General features: G+C 46.8%; 1 protein-coding gene across 5 annotated transcripts in view; it reads right to left on the reverse strand.

The window, feature by feature from the left end:
• The window catches only part of BCAR3 (BCAR3 adaptor protein, NSP family member), a 109,502-nt gene that overhangs the window by 90,121 nt on the left and 5,820 nt on the right, over positions 1–13,561 (reverse strand). For all 5 annotated transcript variants that reach the window (XR_004973785.1, XM_036347055.1, XM_036347062.1 and 2 more), the window contains one exon: positions 9,027–9,349. Coding sequence is in view for 4 of the 5 variants with exons in the window: in XM_036347055.1 (XP_036202948.1) it covers positions 9,027–9,343 (317 nt within the window). In the remaining variant the exon portion in view is untranslated. Of the gene's footprint in view, positions 1–9,026; positions 9,350–13,561 lie in introns of those variants that run through there.

The following is a 13,561-nucleotide window of genomic DNA, read 5'->3' on the forward strand; positions in this document are numbered from 1 at the left end:
AGGCTTCAGGCTGTCTAAGTCCAAACACAGCACTTTTGATAAAAGCAGATGCTTTGTTTGGCTGGTATCTCTCTGCCCTTCCTCCACTCCCACCAGCCCCATCCTCTCCACCCCCGACATTCCCCATCCCCTTCGAAAAAAGCGTGTTTGTAAAAGTTTCTTCTCACTAATTCACAGGCAGAATAAAAGCGCTATAGTTTTGAGATAATGTCCTCAAGGCCTCTAAAAGGAAAGACTTCACCCAGCCAAACAGATAGAAACATATACCTTAGATCTGTCTTCCAGGGCAGGCACCCGCCTCCAGGTGGCTGCTCCCCAAAACCTTGGAAAAGCAGCCGTCACCCCATAGGCAAAAGCCTGAATGCCAACCGCAGCTGTCCATTCACCTCTGCTGTCCAGTGTCCTTAGGAACACATCTCCATGCTGCTGACAGGCCACAGGGAGGGGAGCCCTGGGGATGTGTCTGCTTTAATTAAACCAAAACACTGTATTAAAAAAATCATGTATATGAAAAAAAATGTGCTTTGCTTTATTACATGCTTACGATCTTTTCATATTGAATTTTGTCTCTCATCTAAAAAAAAAAAAAAGGAAACAAAAGCCTTCCTTTGAACAACACAGCAGCTCCTGCCTCATTTCTCTGCTCTCCACCAGACCGAATGCTCAGCCTCCTCTGCTGACTCGCTGGAAGGGGAGCCCAGGTTCCTCGGGGCTGGCCCTACAGTCCTTCCCTTATGCTTCACAATCTCTCCCTTGGTGACGGCACCCATTTCATTTCTACGCAGACCCCTAACTTCATAACTTTTACTCAGACCTCTCAGAGCTCCAGGCTCATACTACCAAGTGGTGGTGCACATCCCCACGTAGACCTGCATGCATGTCAGACCAGCACACCCAAACAGAGGCCTCCATTCTCTGCCACCTGCTATCTTTCCTCCCCCAAGAAAAAGCAGCCAACCAACCCAATGAAGCCCCGATCCTTTCCCAATATTCCCCATAACAGTAAACAGCCCACCCCACACATCCTGCTGCCGAGCCACCCCAGCACATGCAGCCCTCAGTAAATCAGCAGGCTCCACTTGAATCACCCACCTTCACCCACCTTCACCACCATCCTGGAGCCACACCCACCTGTTCCCTGCACTTTTGGAACCACCTCCTGCCCTCCCTCCAGCCCCTCTTCCCCCACCAATCAATTCTCCACCGAGAGACCAAATAATCTTCTAAAAACTAAATCAGATCAGGCTATTTATTCCCTTACGTATACCCTTTCAGTGTCTCCCTTTGCCCCAGGGAGAAAACCTAAACTCCTTAGCAAGGTCTAGACCGGTGCTGTCTAATAGAAATACAATGTAATTTTAAATTTTCTGATAGCCATTGAAAAGAAATAGGTGAAATTAACTTAAATATTTTCTTTAACCTACTATTTCAAAATTATCCTCTCAATACATAGTAACATAACAAATATTAATGAAGTATTTTGCATTCTCTTTTTATGTTAAATCTTCAAATGTTTCCTCCTCCAGAGAGGCCTTCCCTCCACCAAATCCAAGGGGCTCTCTGATGTACCTTCCTCGTACCCCCTCCTTTTGTTAGGTATTTTTTGATGTGTTTGTCTGTGTGCCCCCTAATCTGGGCACTCCCTAAGGACAGGGCCCACATCTATTTCATTCTCCATGGGAACTCCGTACCTAGCACAATGCCTGACACAAAATAAGCTCAATAAACATTCACCGAAGAATAAACAGTGAAGACACTGACATTAAGAACAAGAACGAGCGAGCCAGGGCTGGGCCAGTCCACTGAGAACAGGCTCTGTTTTGAGTCTCAGCACAATGGTGTGGTCTTTCAGTGCAGAGCAAGGTGGTTATACCTGTAATCACGAGTGGTGGCCAAGACTCATTGCTATAGGGCAACTTAGGGCAGACTCGATAGAGGATTCCTGCCAGACTCTGTCAACATGTGGGAAATCTTCTTCTCCAGGAGCCCCTGGCACTGAACGTGATCTCAGGTTACACTCGAGGATTAGGAGTCTCCCAGCTCCAGCTTTCCAGGAGGAAGGAAGGATGAAAACCAACATCTGAGCCCTTTCTTCACGCCAGGTGCCTTCACATGGGATCACACTTGACCTTAATGTTACCCTTTGAGGATATGGAGATCCAGAAAGGTATAGTAACTTATTCTGCAAGGTCACAAGGCTACCAGGTTTGGTTGCAGGAATCAGAGTCAAGGTCACTGGCAGCTTTCTCTGATAGCCACGGCCACATCAGTGTCCCAGCCAAGGCACCGTGGCCTACACAGTCAGGTGTCACTCAGTAGAGTTGGGGCAGGAGGAGGATAAACTGCTGGTGACCAGGTGGGAGCTGAGAGCAGTGACCTGCTCCAACCAGACCTCAGAAAACTCATGTGAAAATCAGTGTTGACATTCAGCGGAGCCTTCACTTATAGTGCAACACTTCTCAGATGGGAGTATTTCGTCCCCATTTTATAGTTTAGAACTTGTCCTAGTTCATACATCTAATAAGTGGAAAAGCAGGGACATGAACGGAGATCTCCAGGTTGCCTGCGTTGCATTTTCTCCTTCTCCCCACAGCCGGAGTTATCTTACCTCTGAACACTACGTTTGCAGGTGAATCTGGACCACAGACGGTCCAGGCTGCCCAACGACTGGGTCGATTCTGAAAGGTTTCTCTGACTTCTATAATTTGTAAATAACAGTACAACACGTAAAACCAGAAGACCACGAGTGCTTATCTTTGAGGCCTCCAAGAAGAGCGTGAAATTCTGCATTCAGTCCAATAGCCAGTCTCTCAGGGGCAGACTGGGTGGTGACAGCACTACAGAGCTGCGAACAGCAGGGTGGCCTGAGGGCTTATCGGTCTTGTGGCTGCAGTCCCAAGCCCATGGCTTCGGTCTCTTTCCAATCAACAACAGCAACTACAACTTCTCCAGCTTCCATCCTTCTGACTAGTCTGGGATGGAACCCAAACCCACATGTAATAAGAGCGCGGATAATCTGTGCCTACACAGCACCTTCTGCTTACAATACGTTTCCATAGGGACTGAGGGATGCAAAAAACTCGCAGAGTTTCTGATTCTCAGAAGACTAAAAACCCGACCTTTCCCAAACAGCTTGAAGGAGGCCTGGAAAATCATGATTTAAAGCAGGCCTGTCTAAGGTGTGTGTTGGGGGCTGGAAGGTAGAACCCAGAAAAAATGTTGGGCATGACGACATTGTGTAATCTCTGATTGTTTTCTTAGTTGTGGTTTGCAATCAGTTTTTTTAAAAAAATCCTTTCATTTTCCCCAGAAGAACAGCTGAGAATGCACAGACCCCAGCCTTTAGGTTCAAATCATCCCTGTCAGTAGAGGGTTAGGACCACAGCGGGCAGCTGGAGGACATACAGGCATTTCCCATTTTCTGGGCCCCCTCAACCCTGGGATGAGCACGATGCCCAGCAGGGGCCGAGCTCACCCCTGACCCAGCTGCTCCTGCCTCAGCACAGCATGGGCACTGGGCCTGGACATGCACATTCTTCAGAATTCACTAACCCATCCATGACAGTTGCATTCAAACACCGTGGGGCATTTCAAAATGTTAGTAAAACTCAACTTTGAAATTTTAAGAATAAAAATTCAACACATGGACTATTACTTCATAGATACATTCTTGGCCATTAAGCCATTGCCATTCTGCTAATTCATTCGATGACCTTCTATTAAATAGAATCTATGAATCTATTAAATAGGCTTTTTTCAACTCTAAACCCAATTTTCCTTCTGCTCACGAAAAGCTTACAATTTGCAGAGAGCAGACAGGTCCACATATAAATAAAATGCAGGTGTTTGCATGTGGATCTTCACATTTAGATCCTTCTGATTAACTCTGAGGCAAAGGACTGATTTATTTGCATATTTGAGGGAACTTGCTTCGTTGGGGAGAAAGCAGTGGTTATAGAAAGTGGTGGCTCTGAAGGGGAACAAATGAAAACGATTTTTTCACATGACAACGCTGACACAGCCCAGAGTGAGGTCTGTACATCCAGTTAAGAGAAGAGTCTGCACGGACCCCGTGCCTTACTCCTTTGGTTCAGCTTTGAAGAGCTGACACTGTGACATGGTAGGTTACTTACTACCAGATTTTAACTTGGGATAATTCCGTAGACTTCCTGGCCCCTTTCGGTTAAAACACTTGTGACTAGTCAGTCAGCTCCATTCATGCAAATGAATGAAACATCACATTGTCCTGCCACATGCTCCCACCGCCAAGGGGCAGAGGGAATTAGGCACTCCGCAGCTGTTCCCAGGAATGCGTGCCTCCACGTACCCACAGGCGGGAAAAGGACCCAGAACATCTCTGAGCGTTGATCCTCAGTTATCCCAGCAACACAGATATCCAACAACAGGAACCGGTGCCCTCTCCGTCCAAGGAAGGTCCCAGATTCAAATAAAAGTTCACCCTTGAAGATAAATGAATCAAAGGGATACCAGCGAACAACGCTAATGTCAAGAGGAAATCCTGTCTGCAGACCTGTCGGAGAAGCCTCGCTCTGCCTGCGAACAAAGGCTCCCTCTGTGACATCAAGCAGCAGGTTTAAGAGCGCCCTGGCTTCTCGCTTTGGCCACCTTTCAAAACCACAAGTACATCCAAGGGCAGCCAAGACAACAACAAAGCCAAGAGATACAGTCTCCGCATGAGGAGACCAATTCCCCTCCCAGGCCTGCCTTCTGCCTGGCTCTTGGTGACTGAGGCTTCATTCTCCCCAATCGGGTGTCGGAGCCCTGGATTCAGACTACGTGGACTGAAGCTTTCCACGCAAGAAGATTGCTTAGTGGATGCTCGTGGCTGGCGCCAACATTCTTGGGAGGCTGTGGCGAACAACCCTACAATACTTTCTGGGTTCTAATCCCAGCTCACTCACCCACTAGGGTCTGATCTTCGGTGCCTCAACATCCCTGAACCATTTTCTTAACTGCAAATGATGATGATCATCATCATCACCATCATCACCATGATCATGATAAAATTTGCTGTGTCTCTCACACAGAGTTAGGCTGTTCAAACAAGATAATTTATGAATATGTCCTTTAAGACATTTTAAAACTATAAAATGTAAGAGCTCATAATTCATGTGAACATGACATGTTTATATTGCAGTTTAATAATGCAACATTTTAGGTCAAAGGGGAAACTTCCTCTGCTTTGCCTGGGATCTCACAGGGTGGATAGTCAATTAATACTCAATTATAATAAAAGTGACCTTCTAATGATTAAATAGGTAAGCATACCTGCTGGGGAAAGACCAAACGTATCAGAGTATTTCACAAGACCCGGAGTGCTGCCTGGAGGGCTCCCTCTGCATGGAGGCGGGTACACATGAGGAGCGCGTCCAGGCTGCTGGTGATGGCCCTACTCTCGTCATGCCAGCACCAAATGTGACACAAAGGGAGGTTTTCACATTTGACATCCAGGCAAGTCGTAAAATTAATGCCTAAATTCACTATGAAAAGAAGCAAGTAAGGCCACAAAAGTTTACTGGAAACAAACCCTGTAAAATACCAATATTCCCATTAACGGTAGACCTAACTAGTCTTCGGTCCCTGAAGACAGAGATTCAAAACTCTAACTTTCAAACAGACGTGGCTCCCAGCTTCCCGGGCTGAGTGAGCTGGGGCAGTGGGCGGCGAGTGTCACCGCTCCTTCTAGGCTGCAAGCGATGAGTTAGGAATAGAAATGCTGTTCCCCTCTGGGTAGCTCCCTGTGGCACCTCAGGCACCCCCCACCCCCCGAAACCCCGGGTTCTCATTCAATCTGCTTGTCTCTCATTTTTCACACACACAAACGTTGTTTCTATCGCGGCTTGCTCCTGAAGGAATTGAGATAGCTTATAATCTTATTAGGACTACTTCAAGGGTTTAAAAAAGTAGAAGAAAATAAGGAACTTTAAACATCCTCAAAGTGGGATCACTTTTGAGGATGTAAAACAATGTGTTAGGTCATGAAAAATAATACTAAGACAGATGAGTGGGGAATAGGACTTTGTGATCCTTTGACACACAACCACATGCCTGCTCAGCATAATTGTAAAAGATCCACATTCGTTGCTTCCTGTATTTGCCGTTAACAATAAGATATTTTAAATTGAGGAAAAAAGATGTGACTTAGGATAAACGCAACCCTGAGTCATAAACAAACCCACGCCAGCCGTGCTTGCTAAGACTCCCACCACCTGGACTTCAAACTGAGGACCTGCGCCCAGTGCCCTGATTAGATCTTTTTACAGAGATGAGACCTCTCCATCCAAGTCAGTTTTCCAATCAAAAAGCTTTGAAGTCCTGGAAGGTTGACAGCCTGGACCTTGGATGTTTATCAAGAACTTCCTCAAGATAGGAAGAGGGCTCCATGACCACCCCAGCCCCTGGCGTGTCCCCCTGTAAGAGCTGGCACCCTGCCAGGGCCTTAGAACTTTAAGAAATGAGTTTGTGAGTTGTCTCTGTGTGGTAATTAGTAGATATCCAGCTCACTATAAAGTTTTTTTTTAAAAAAAAAGTGGCCACAGGAAGCCGGGGAACAGTTTGCTCTGAGTCCACATTGTGGAGCCTGGCATTTGTGATTCTTTTGGGGTGACCAGACGTTATTTTCCTTTGCTGCCTCATAGCTCCACGAGAGGGAGGAATGACGGCTCCCCTTCTGCACCCCACCTGCTACGTTCCAACGATGCGATATGAGCAATGCTGTGTACAGGCTGGGCCTCCACATTCACCTTCTCATCAGCAGGCTCTCTGAGTGGGGAGGTCACCCACCTAGGTTTTAACAGAGCATGTCCAGGCCTTCTAATGGTTCTCCCTGGGGAACCTTCTGGTCTGATGTCAGAAACATTTCAGAGCTCTCTAATGTTTTCTACAGAGAATACCTGGGCCTCCTTAATTTCTTCTTGTACTCCTGCGGTACTAAAACTAATTCTAAACACTTGCCTGCCTAGCTCTCTCCCAACATCTATACTATTCTCTCCCAGTTTGCTACACTCCAGCCACAGGCCACACTAGCTTCATTTAGGGCAGTGGTTCTCAACCTTGGCTGCACATTAGAATCACCTAGGCCCAGAAATCAGGATTTTAAAAAGATTCCCAGGTGATCCTAATGTGCAGCCAAGGTTGAGAACCACTGATTTAGGGTTTCTCAAATATCCCGAACTTGTCCCCCTGATCTTTGCACTTGCTCTCCCTGTGCCTGGGACAGCCAGCCACTGGTTCTCCACACTACCTCCTCTCATCATGCAGGTCTTAGCTGAAATATCACCTTCTCAGAGACATGTCCCTATAAAACAGACACAACCCCAATCAATCTCCAGCATATGCCTCTATTTCCTCTATCACACTTACTATAATCTGCAATGTACTGTTTATTATCTGGGTCTTTCACTAGAATATGGACTCTGGGAGGAAACTGTTTCAGATGTCTCATAGCTATCCTGTTATTTCACATATTTCTCCACCGTGTAGAAGGGCAAGAGCAGATTACTGAAATGTTTTGACTGCTAGAATGTTTTCAATGTTGGACCAGCCCTTCAGTTAGATACCCAGGGGAGCTGGGCAGAGTTTTCCAGGGGAGCACAGGTACTTATAAAATCAGAGTGCTGTAATGAATGTAGGTACTCAATATACAGATATTGAACAAATCAATGAGGCAGGATCAAAGTGGCCTTCTTTGCTACAGGACTGGACAGAAGGAGAGACACCAGGAAAGATAAGAGAAGAAACCACTCCCCGTCTTTGCCCACTAGCATCACAGATTGCTTATCTTCCAACAGGAAAGGGAGTGCAGTTTCCAAATGAGCTCTGAACAAACAGAAACCAATCACAGCCAGGCCCCTTACAAACCCAGAGAAGCCTATACATCATAAGGCTTATTTACCCACATCCCGGTGGACAGGAGAAATAAATTCTACTGTATTCTGCAGCTGACCTGCTGATGCGTCCACATAAAATGTTATTTCATCAAGTTACACATAAATACAAGGAGATACAGGTCCTAATTTATAGACATCCTGGCATCTCTTTAGCATTGGATAGATGTAGTTTAGAAACTGATGTTATAATAAAAAAAAAAAAAAAACAGCACACCAAACTTCTGCTTCTTTTTGAGAGACTCAATGATTTAGAAAGTTGGCTTTGAAAATACTCTCAAATATTAGATCATATTAAAAGTGGTTCATTTGCCGAAACCGGTTTGGCTCAGTGGATAGAGCGTCGGCCTGCGGACTGAGGGGTCCCAGGTTCGATTCCGGTCGGGGGCATGTACCTGGGCTGCGGGCACATCCCCAGTGGGAGATGTGCAGGAGGCGGCTGATCGATGTTTCTCTCCCATCGATGTTTCTAACTCTCTGTAGATGTTTCTAACTCTCTGTCTCTCTCCCTTCCTCTCTGTAAAAAAATCAATAAAATATATTAAAAAAAAAAAAAAAGTGGTTCATTTGCCTGGCAGGTGTTGCTCAGTGGTTGAACACTGACCTATGAACCAGGAGGTCACGGTGCGATTCCCTATCACGGCACATGCCCGGGTTGCCGGCTTAATCCCCAGTAGGGGCTATGTAGGAGGCAACCAATCAGTGATTCTCATCACTGATGTTTCTGTCTCTCTCTCCCTCTCCCTTCCTCTCTGAAATCAATAAAAATATATATATTTTTAAATGGTTCATTTTAGGTGTTATCATTTTTAGTATTGTGATTACATATATTTTAAAGTAAGTCCTTATCTTTGAAAGACACATACCAAAATATTCACAGATAAAATAAAATGCGGTCTGAGATTTGTTTCAAAATAATACCAGAGGAAGGAAAGTGGGTGGGCGACAGAGCAGAGCTGGCCATGAGTAGATAACTGCTGAAGCTGGGTGATGGGCCCATGGCAGTTCATTAAACTACTTGCTCTCCTTTGTGCATGTTTGACATTTCCCCTCATAAGATGACTTTTTAAAAAGCTATTTAAGACAAGTCATTTTCCCTCATGAAATGTAAGAAGTTACCTGGAGGTGAAGACTTCACCTTTCCAGTCCTGCCGTGGGTGCTCCTGGATGATGTCCTGGGTCAGAGGTGAGTTCTGCCGTGGGGATTTGAAATGGGGCAGGGTGCCCGCGTGACTGAAGCTATCACAGGACCTGATGGGAGGAGGGCCTTTCTTCTTCCGTGGAAGGGTGCCGTGTATAGACACGTCCTGATAGGCATCTGTGCGGTGATCGGCGAGAGGAGACTTGCTGCTCAGAAGGTCCATGGACGAGGCCAGGGGAAACTGGTGATTCACCGACATGTTTCTGGGAAGGCTCGCGAATTTCCCCGCAGCCATGATTCTCTAAAGGGAAATGAAAGGAGTGAAGGTATAAATTGAAGATAATCCCAAGAACTGGCTTCCCGCTGACGAGAGGAAATGGAAATATACCACGTAACACAAGAAAATGTCCAGGGCATTACAAGACAAACACTGAATGGCACTACTAGTGAAATTTAATACAAACAGGAAGTTTACTCATGTCCTTTTTTGATATCACAGAGTAATTCTCCTGGGTTGGCAGCCGGTCGGCCAATGGAAAAGGGCAAACACACTTCAGAGACTGGAGGCACATGAGCTGTTTTATTATTTCAGGTGACTGAAGCTGGTGCAAATGCATGACTAACGAAAAGATTATTGGGGAGGGACTCAAGGTTTCAGTGACAAGTGCGTTACAGAAAATGTTGTAGATCCATTGGATAATGAGCTCACGCTTTCCCACCACCCTGGACACGATAAGAACAGGCGGAGATTATTGGAATTCCTCAGCTGCTGGAACTCCTTCAGTGCCAGACCAGTCCCTCAGTTGTGCTACCCACAGCAAAGGGGCAATTTTTCTGTCAACGACCTGGTGCTTATAAATAAATCAATGTGCTCTAATTAACGAAGACAGGCCAGGGTCAGGGGTCAGGAGGTGGGCCACTCCTCCCTACATCAGTGGGCTCAGCTGCAGAGGGAAGCCACTGAGGTGGGGGCTCCATGTACACTGTCCCCCAGGGAGAGGGGTCAGGAACCTGCCTGCCACCAGCAGGGTTAAGCAATGAGCATGGGTGTCTGCATAGCCAGGGAAGAGTGGGAAGGGAAGAGAAAAATAAAAATAAAAAGGGGGGTATGGAAAGAAAAGGAAAATGATACCGGAGGTTATATGCAAAAGCAGCCCTGACAATTGTTCCCAGCTTTGACCACTAGTAAAAATGTTCACCCTGAGAGAGTCAGCACCCCCAACGCCCCCAAAACAAACAATGGTTTCGACCTAAGCCAAATTATGGGACATTTTTAAAGCCGACGTTTGAGGAAAGGAAACACGGGCCTGAATGAAAATTAGGGCGAGTCCCTAGAGACCTAAGGACACAGACTGTCCCACTAGCCATGCCATCAGATGGGTGTGGACGACAGCAGCAGGGCTAAGCCCGATGCACGGGCCTCTGCAAGGCTGGTCAGCAGAGCATCACCTTGCTCTGCTGTCTCCTCTCGAACCCTGGAGCCCCGGCTCCGCACAGACAGCCCTTCCCACAGCTCTGAGTGAACATCGTCACTTAATAGAACCTCTGCAGAGTCAGTTCCACAAAGGAATTGGGGATTTGGGACATGGCTTGATGACAACCAAGAACACAGCCCTCCAGAATCTCCCAGTGCAAGAGATAAAGGGCCAGACTGTGCAAAGAAGACAACTGACAACAAAAACACAGGATCCACGGCTTCTGCGTGCAACAGAGAGAAGCACGTGAGTGTTGGGGGCTGTGGAAGGAGACCCCTCACTCAATTCATGTAATCCTAACTCTGGCCTCGGATCTTTGCTAAACCTGGTAATTCTGGGGCTTGTCTGCTCCATGTCTAACTAGGACCACACAGAAGGCCTGGCTCATAGCGGGTGCAGAACAATAGAATGGTGCGGGCCCTTCCCGTGGGGGCCCCGCCCGGGGCTGACTGGTGCCTGGCACACTGTCAGCACTTGCTCAACATTAATCATCATTATTAAAAAAGAAACCAAACTCCCTAGCCCTCCCTGCCTGACCACCAGTGACGTAAGCTGACAAGGATTCCCTCACCCTACACACAGACCCCACAGCTGTGAACGCTCACCTGTCGGAGCTATCAGCGCCTTCTTTCTCCAGACAGGCCTGCAGCATGTCAAAGCGCCTTGTGAGGAGGCCCGAGCACCCACAGAACCTCTGTGTGCAAAGGGCCACGCTGTCGGCCAACTCTATTTCCAGGCTAGTGTGATGGGCAAAAGCTGCCCTGGCTCCAGTGTTCCTGGCAGCCTGCTTCCTCTCTGCCTACCCAAGACGCATCTAGATTTCAAGACTGGGCCAAAGTGTTCTAGAATGCCCCACACTCCGTTTATTCTCGGCTACAGAGGGATATTAACACCTGCCCTTTCTACTTTCAATTCAACAAACATGTAAGTGCCTACTCCTTATAAGATACTCAGTGAAACAAAGAGTCGCAAGCCTCAGTCCCTGAGAGAGAATAATATAGGGACATCAACAGGGACTCATCAACAGGGGCCCTTAACATGCTGAAGGGAAGAACAGTTACTTTTTCATTAAATTAATTGGGAGACATTGGTTGGTAAAATTATATACTTTTCATTTCTATGATACATCATCTGTATATTAAATTGTGTGTTTACCACCCAAAGTCAAATCTTCTCCCGTCACCATCTATTTGACCCCCTTTACTCTTTACCGTTCCCTCACCCATTGGTAACCACCATACTAATGTCTGTGTCTATGAGTTTTTGTTTGTTTGTCCATTTGTTGCTTTCTGTTTTATTTTAAACAATTTTTCTTGATTTCAGAGAGGAAGGGAGAGGGAGAGAGATAAAAACATCATTGATGAAAGAAATCATTGATCGGCTGCCTCCTGCATGCCCCCTACTGGGGATCAAGCCCCCAAACTGGGCGTGTGCCCTAACCTGGAATTGAACTGTGACCTCCTGGTTCATAGGTCAAAGCTCAACCACTGAGCCGCACTGGCTGGACTATTGCTTTCTGTTTTATATCCCACATAGGAATGAAATCATATGAAGAACAATTAATTTTGATGAAAGGATTCAAGGAGGATCTCAGAAAGGGCCTCACTGAAGAGGAAGGATTTTAAAAGGTGGAAAATTTTAAGGAAAAGCCTTCCAAGCGGATGCTATAAGGGCAGATGCAGAGGCAGGAAGTGCCCCACAGGCTCAGGAAACTGCAAGTCGCATGGTGGCACTGGAGCGGAGAGGACAAGAAGGGTCTTCTGGAACAAGCACAGTTTAGGGCCAGATGTTGATTCTCAAAGGCTTTGTCAAGGTGTCTGGACTTGACAGTAAGTTCTGGGGAAGATCTGGAAGGGAAGGACAGATTGCAGCCTGTGCCTGGTAATTCTGAAGGAGGGGAGAGGAGGGAGGCAGAGAGGTCAGTCCAGCTGATGGCAACAAGCCAGCAAGGAACAATGAAGAACTTAGCCTGGGGCAGTGGCCAGGGGAAGGGGAAAGAGGGGCAGAGTGAAGAGCTGGCTGGGGGACCACAGCCATGAAACGATGGTGCGGTGCTGTCACACACCAAGGAAGAAGGGGCCCCGCAGGAAGGTGGGTAACAAGCGCACCGCTGGAGCTGCTCTGTGTGAGGTCCCAGGAGGACAGATTGGTCTAGGAGCAGCTGTGGGCAAACTACGGCCCGTTTGAAATGAATAAAACAAACAAACAAAAAGACCGTACCCTTTTATGTAATGATGTTTACTTTGAATTTATATTAGTTCACACAAACACTCCATCCATGCTTTTGTTCCGGCCCTCCGGTCCAGTTTAAGAACCCATTGTGGCCCTCGAGTCAAAAAGTTTGCCCACTCCTGGCTAGGAGGGTAGATACTGGCATGTGCAGTTAGGAGCCAGGATAGGATGTAGATTTCTAAGAGTCATCAACATAAAGGGAATATTTAAACCAGAGAGTAGACCCCTTAGCTTGTTATTATCAGATGTGATAACAGATGTGAAAGTACCTCTTAAACTGTCAGGAACCATACACTATCCATCAATTACATCCCTACTCTCTCTCCCCGTGGCTGCTTCAAGCCTGTAAAGACCAAAGCAAGGAATGAGTTCTGAAACCGTACAGTGGTGGTCCTTAACCTAGCTGCACATTAAGAAGCCTCCAGAAAGCTTTTAAAATCCCAGCACCCTGCTGTGAACCAGACCAGTGGAATCAGAATCTCAGTGGGTAGAACCCTGGCAGCAGTCTCCCTCCATATTGTCCAACGTGGAGGCAGGGTTGATAGTCACTGGATAAGTGAGTCTCTTGGGTACAGAGCAACTTATATATTTAGATTTTTTTTTACCCCTATGACAGAGGAGAATGACAATGAGGAAGTAGCATTCAGTCAACAGAAACATTCATTCATTCTTCTATTTAACACTCATTTATGTGGTGAGCACTGTCCCGGGTGTGGAGACAGCGTCAACTATCCTCATGAGGCTACTACTCCATGGAGGAAGCAATGACTATTGTTGGTGATCCCCAGTGCTGTGGGGGCACATAA

The sequence above is a fragment of the Myotis myotis genome, unplaced genomic scaffold (genome assembly GCF_014108235.1).
Source record: "Myotis myotis isolate mMyoMyo1 unplaced genomic scaffold, mMyoMyo1.p scaffold_m19_p_2, whole genome shotgun sequence".
Taxonomy (NCBI): domain Eukaryota; kingdom Metazoa; phylum Chordata; class Mammalia; order Chiroptera; family Vespertilionidae; genus Myotis; species Myotis myotis.